The sequence below is a fragment of the Scatophagus argus genome, chromosome 10, assembly GCF_020382885.2.
Source record: "Scatophagus argus isolate fScaArg1 chromosome 10, fScaArg1.pri, whole genome shotgun sequence".
Lineage (NCBI taxonomy): Eukaryota > Metazoa > Chordata > Actinopteri > Scatophagidae > Scatophagus > Scatophagus argus.
The window spans coordinates 8,393,699-8,400,311 of NC_058502.1; the positions used below are offsets into that span (position 1 = coordinate 8,393,699).

General features: G+C 42.7%; 1 protein-coding gene across 7 annotated transcripts; it reads right to left on the reverse strand.

The window, feature by feature from the left end:
• Nucleotides 1–602: 602 nt before the first annotated feature.
• On the reverse strand, nucleotides 603–6,317 carry nkx1.2la (NK1 transcription factor related 2-like,a). 7 transcript variants are annotated; one of them, XM_046402779.1, is made up of 5 exons: nucleotides 6,274–6,317; nucleotides 5,506–5,559; nucleotides 3,323–3,462; nucleotides 3,018–3,235; nucleotides 603–1,754 (listed from the first exon to the last, which is right to left on the reverse strand). In XM_046402779.1, the coding sequence occupies exons 3-5, from the start codon at nucleotides 3,340–3,342 to the stop codon at nucleotides 1,153–1,155; spliced, it is 840 nt and encodes a 279-aa protein (XP_046258735.1). In that variant the 5' UTR covers nucleotides 3,343–3,462; nucleotides 5,506–5,559; nucleotides 6,274–6,317; the 3' UTR covers nucleotides 603–1,152. The 7 variants fall into 7 exon arrangements, with proteins under 7 accessions (XP_046258735.1, XP_046258738.1, XP_046258733.1 ...); XM_046402782.1 differs by lacking the exon at nucleotides 6,274–6,317 and adding an exon at nucleotides 6,073–6,267 and having other exon boundaries at nucleotides 3,018–3,251; nucleotides 3,348–3,462; XM_046402777.1 differs by lacking the exon at nucleotides 6,274–6,317 and adding an exon at nucleotides 6,073–6,267.
• Between the last annotated feature and the right edge of the window lie 296 nt (nucleotides 6,318–6,613).

Genomic DNA, 6,613 nt, shown 5'->3' on the forward strand with positions numbered 1-6,613 from the left:
GATTAGATGAATTTAAACTGTTTTATTGGAAAACAGTATCTATATATTATATTATTAGATTATTATGATTGATACATTAACTTACTTACCTTTACATACTGTTGAGTATTTTACTCCCTGATGGTGCAGCATATCATGTAATCTCATACTGTGCGTGTAAAATGTTGATCTGCAAAATAAGAGCCTACCTTTTGCGATCATACAAATGTAATGTAGAGGGGAAAAAAGTACAATATTTACCTCTGAAATGTAGTAGAGTAGAAGTGTAAAGCAACCTAAAATGGAAATTGGTGTACAGAACAAATATGGTGCTGTTTCAAAGTTAAATAATCAGTGCTTTGCTGTCTTTGACCTCTGTTAAGACTTAGATATTAGACTTGCTCTCACAGATGCTTCAGTCTGCAGCCTTGTTGGCCAGGAGATGGCAGCATACAAACCACCGAGCCCTTTAACAAGGACATGATCTGCTACTAACCTGTTACTGATGCAACATTCCTCTAAAATGAATGCTGAGAGCGATGCAAAATGTCCTGCAACTCATTCTCATTTGAGATGGTTTTTGTTGTTTTTTTTTTTTTTTACTCATGAGCCGCACACAGATGTTTTATGTTTTTTTAATTAAGTTACACGGATAATGTTGTATAAATGGCAACAGAGATAAGCTGTGCGAGCCCGTGAGAGGTAGAAACACAGCTGGGTATTGGATGGCTGCAATATGCCGCGGTTTGAGATGTAAGACAACACACAGATGCAGAAAATCATACTGTATGAGCTGTCAGACATGAGCAGGTGTTTCAGCAAACACAAGGACAGACAGTCTGTGCATAGTGGTTCAGTCGTTCCACAGAGCTATAAAGGAACACTAATGTTTACATAATTGCTGATCTCAGTCACAGATCACTTATTTGGCCTTTAGATAAGATGTTCAAGTTCTGGAAAAGGTCCGAGACGAGAGACTAAAGACAGACAACAGCTTATTTGCAGTTTCATGAGAAAGTAATGGCAAAAGCTGGGATTGTTTTTCTCCTCGGTTTTGGAACATGATCAGGCATTAATGCAACAATGAAAGTGATTTTGGGCAGTGAAAGTTTAGTTTAGAGGAGTTATTTTGCTCCCATAAGGATTTGCCCGATCAGTCAGTCTTGGCTTCCTTCATAGATGTGGATTAAAATAAGTCGGCTGGCCGAAACCACTGGGTATGAAGGGATGCAGGAGCCCTCCGGTGGACGGAAGCGGAACACCACCGGCCGTGTGGAAGATCACATTCCCGGAGCTGAAGCTGGGGAAAGTTTGGTGGAAGCTGACCGGGCTCGACCCACACGTGGACGGGCTTGGCCTGACGTTCACCAGTGAGTTGGAACCGGGCTGCAAGGTGCTGTCCGCCCCGGGATTCTGCTTTTTCCATTTGGTCCTCCTGTTCTGGAACCAGATTTTCACCTGGGTTTCGGTCAGACTCAAGGACAGGGCCAGGTTTAGTCTCTCACATACGGACAGGTAGCGAGTTGTGCGGAACTTGTTTTCCAGAGCTACAAGCTGCTCGTAGGTGAACGCTGTTCTGGCGCGTCGTGGTTTGGCGCAGGCCTGGTCCGGGCGCCGTCGTTTGTGCGGTGAGGGTTCCTGCAGGATGACCGCTGACTCTCCATTGTCCTGCTCACCGGTGAGACAGGACTCTGATTCAGCCGATGGGGAGAGCAGAAGAGGGTCAGCATCAACTGCCTGATGCCTGCAGACTACAGCATCTCCGGTTTCTTCAGCTGTAAATCAAACAGAGTCCACATGATGTAAATCTCTATAGAAGATGTAGCATATACGTTAGACAGTGTGAGATTTGAATCATGTTGATATTCCAGTCAACAATTACATCTTATAGGGCCCTTATAAACTACTGTCAGGATGACACTGTTATTGCTTGGCTTCCTGGGTGGTTCTTATATAACTGATTAGTTGACTGAATTTTCAAGGTGAAGATTAAACTATATTGTCGAAGAGAAACGTAGTCTTATTTGTTTGGCTCATTTGATGTGTTTTGAGTAACGGGCCAAAATGCCTAAAAGCTTCCTAAACGGGCTAAATTGTCCGCGGTGCTGAAAGAACAGCTCCTGACGAGACAGACGTCATGTGTCAAACCCCAAAGCCGAAGACCCACACCTGCCTAAGAGGTTTTCGTTTCTTCCTTGTGCAGCGATGCTTTCTTTTTGTCTTGTTTGAACTGCAGTTTAAATACCAAACACTGAGGGCCTAAAGTTGACATCTGTAAAATGTTTGATTGGGATCCGGAGGTCGCTCGAGCGGAACGGAGCATGGATTCACAGGAGGGGAAGACTTGGTCACTAATCCTTAAATAATTTATAAACCACACAGCGCCTCAAATGTCATGTTGCGGAAAGAAATCCCGTCTAAATCCAGCTCCGCCACCTCAGCCATGACGTGCTAATGGAGTTTCATATTTGCGGGTGGGTCGATAAATGTCATCTATTTAAAGGGAAGTTTTAATCGAACGATATTTAGGATCAGACATGGATGGGGTGTGAAGTTTGTACCTGCAAGGTGCTAGAGGGAGATATGCAGGATGCAGTAATGGGATATCGATCAAAGCGCGCAGAGGCATCCTCAATGGGACGATTTAAACAATTATCTGGCCTGCCTGTCCCAGTGCCAATCACACGCTGGGGCTCTGGGAGCAAGTCTTTGTGGCTTCCTTGAAAGGAAACGCAGCCTTGGAAATTTAAGGAAGGTCATACAGAGATGACAGTAAATCCGATAGAAAACTGCGTCTCACTTGCTGACGTTTAGTCTGGGGCTTAAAGTTTTTACTGAAAGATTTCATACCAGAGATTTATTTTATTCATGCGCTCCTATATAACATTTCAATGTGACAATGTATGAGTATTCATTCTTAAGTCCGGATGCTTTCAGATATTTGGCATGTGCAATGACAAGAGTGCAGAACGATATTTTACACGGAAATGACTGAACTACATGCTGAATAATGTTCTAAAATCGTCTGGTTTCTATACCTGCTTGCCTGCGCTCAACTCTGAAGTCTCCGCCTGCAGCGCTGTCCGACTCCAGACTTGTTCCCTCTGCATTTGGCACAGGAAACTTCTCTGTGACGAAGGAAAGTTCGTTCACCCTTTTGCTGTTGAATTTCTTAGGATCCAATATATCGATTATGGAAAACGAAATCTTATGAGTGGACGTCATTGTCACTCCGCAGTCCTTGGGGTCCAGCATCCTTTGTAGAGAAACACCTTAAAAGAAGCAAAGGGACCGGCGTGCGCAATTACGCGTATGGAGAGGAACTTCTCATAGCTTAGCTTACTTCTTGTCTTCAAGCTTCATCAAACCGGATTAATGGCGACGATCCCTCCGCATGTGGACTCCTCTGCTTCTGTCTGTCAGTCTCGTGAATGAGATGACCACAGCGCGGTCTTTAAAGCGTCTGTCCTCCAGTCTCTGAACCTGAGCACGTGACACAAACACCATTAGTGGTTCACACGACCACCTAATGGGCTCAAAGCATTCGTCGATAATCACCCATATCATTAAATTCAATAATCCGCGACCTGAGAGTAAATTGGGCACAGATGGCACTTGATCCATATCAGGGATCGTCCTGTCTCACCAAATTGGACTCTAGCGTTTGGAAGCGTTGCTGTCAGGAAGAGGATTTTCATATCCCCTTCAGCGACAGAAAAACTTTCTCTTAATCGAAACCACACTGTTTCTGCTTTTAAACTGCAGGCTATTCGCGGGAATGTGGCAGCATCAGGACTCCTATCAAAACAAATCTCAGCTTCTTAAATTAAAATCTTAAAATACAAACGTATTAAAATGTCGCTGTGTCCATTTTAACTGTGTCAGTACTGGATCAGGAATCATTAAGCACACGTGTTGGTGGATGTTAACTGAAAAAGAAATGCAAACAACTTCACTTCTACCTATAACTCATCCACGTGATATTTAGGTGTTAGTATGATATTTAGGACTACACAGATGACGTTTATTTTCAGGCAAGAAGATATTGTGATTCATGAACAATTTAGGGGTTGTGGTGTCTCTAAATTAAAATTTATACGATACTCTGAAGGTCACTATTGGTCGCAGTTTGTTTGTGCTTTAGAAATTGTGCTTATTCATATTATGCTTTTGTTGTCTTAAGCAGAGGAAGTGGTTTGTGCCCAAGCTGTGTGCACTAGAATGATAACAATCAATACTAAATGAAAGCTCTACTTTCTTATAAAGAAAAATGAAATAAGGACGTGTGTTCTGCACAGACTAACAGGATCCATGATGAATCTCTATTCTGGATGCTTCTTTAAAACATCCCAAAGCTAAACTGCAGGTGTACAATGATTGTGGAAGATTGTTTTCTCACCTGGGGTGATAGATTTATATTCACAATCAGTTTGCTCCCTAATCTTTGCCATTAGTATTCAATATAAAGTGACATGAGGTTGTTTAAAGCTTGATGCCTGGCGAAGGGAAAAAATGGTGAAACCAGCAGAGGATCAATATTCTCAGCAGGTGTCCAATACAGATAAAACCTGACAGTCATTTGGGATACTGGAAGGCCAAACCAGTAATGGCAACAGCATGTGAGGGCTTGCTTTAACTTGCTTTAATTCTCCAACTGTTTGCATCTTCAATAATTTCTTTCTCATTAGTAATCTGTATTTGTGTAGAATTAGATTAGGTTCAAATTGAGGGTAAAAGTGTACTTTTCTTTCCTAAAGACAGTTGCAACTTATTGTTTCCCTTTAGTTGCACATGTTTATGCATTACCATATTTTACCATCAAAGCCTGTGAGGTCCACATTGAGTCTGTGGATGAGACAGAAGGCATGAGGGTCATTTCTCTGTTTGCACTTCTGTCTAGTGACATGGGGGATCCGATCGCGTTTACACACTGTTAAATGCCTCCCTGCACAATTTCCTGTCTTATGTATACAGTTCAGGCTGATTACTCTGCTATATGTAGGTTTCATTGCTACCCAGTCATAGTCTGGGGAACTGTCATGGTATGCGGTAATTACATAGTCAAACATTTGTTAAAGCCGCCCCTACAGGGTGTCTGCGTGCCAGCATTTGCATGTGCATGGCACTTGGACGGCCATTACTGTAGTCCTTCCATATGAATAGAGCCCACTGCACACTGGAGGTTTACAACTTCCTACGAGAAAGCCCAGTGGCTGGACATCTGTTTGCATGGGGCATCGGGACAAAAGGACGAGCCCCGAGGACAAAGAGGCCCTCAGGTAGACTTCAGAGAGCGGGAACAGCAGCTGGCCCAGCTCAGAGTCTGTACAAATCGGTTAAGACTTCAGAAAGGAGGAGTGTTCCCTGTCAGACACTGCAGGGAGCCAAAGAGACACACTTCCATCCAAGACCCCCCTCCAGGGTCTATAAAATCATCACTTCACAGGGAGGCTGCCCCCAGTCTGCTAAACGTCAGATAATTTGTCTAATGGCAGTGGGGGCATTATGAGCTGTAGTTCTACTCACAGACTGTAGTGTCTATTGTTTTCTCTAAAGTCCTCCAGTGTCGCCCCAACTCTCCTGTAAAGTGGGACTCAAACAAAGGATCAGCAAGTGTCTGGTGAACCATTAAGAGAGGCTGTTAGATCTTGCATGTCAGATTCCTAGACTTTGTAGTTGCGGTGGTTTTTTAGCTACACTAACATCACTGAAGATCATACTAATGGATTTGCATGTTTTGGCACACAACTGCACATAATTTCCACCTCCCCATCTGTTTTATTCATTTCATCATGATACGAGTAGGAACTTGCAGAGACCTACAGCTTGCTTGATGTCACATTGCGTCACCTTAATCTCTCTTTTTTTTTTTTTTAAATGTTTTTTTTTTTTTTAAATGTTTTTGCTTTCTAGAAGCTTTTTATCAGAGTCAACACCACCAGAACCACTAAAACCACATCATTCTTCTCAGAGCATCTATGTGTGCTTACTATTTATAATCTGGGTGGATGGCAACTGATTTGCAAATCTTGGATGCAGCACTTAAAAAACAGGAACTACTAAAAGATTACTGACACATTAGAAATTACAAACCTTGCAGAGCTTTAGTCTCAGCGAGTTGATTCACACACTGTGCTGGCATGAAATTAGCCTTATAACTGTCAAAAAGGAGCGGCGACGCTGACGCAGAGAGCTGAATCCCGACACAGAGTCAAAAAGGGCAGGCAGGCAGAGGTCCAAAACAATATTCTTTCATTTTTTGAGAAAAGAAACTCAAAGCAGGCACACACTTACTGTGGCAAGGATCAACCAAAAAAAAAAAAAGTACAAAAAGCTGTGGCAAAAACTTGGTGAGATGAGACAAGAATTTCCTGGCATAGACATGAAGACAAAACAACAACCTGACAAAGAGTGACGGGGAAGACGAAGACTAAATAGACAACATAACAAGAGACAGGTGAAACACATTAAGGGAGGAGAAAGCGATCAAGATAAACCAAAGCAAAGTTGCATGAAAACAGACACACAGGGGAAGTGACACTTTCAAAATAAAACAGGACATGACAAAAACCTGCAACATAACACATGCAAACAAATACACACATGAAGCGTGACACATGGATCAAAAATCAAC

Bases quoted from the DNA above. Each gene is read 5' to 3' on its own strand.
- nkx1.2la (XM_046402779.1), bottom strand. From the start codon at position 3,342: ATGAAGCTTGAAGACAAGAA. The intron at 3,236-3,322 runs GTAAGCTAAGCT...TTCTCTACAAAG, and splicing joins ATGAAGCTTGAAGACAAGAA to GATGCTGGACCCCAAGGACT. The intron at 1,755-3,017 runs GTATAGAAACCA...TTTGATTTACAG, and splicing joins AGTTGAGCGCAGGCAAGCAG to CTGAAGAAACCGGAGATGCT.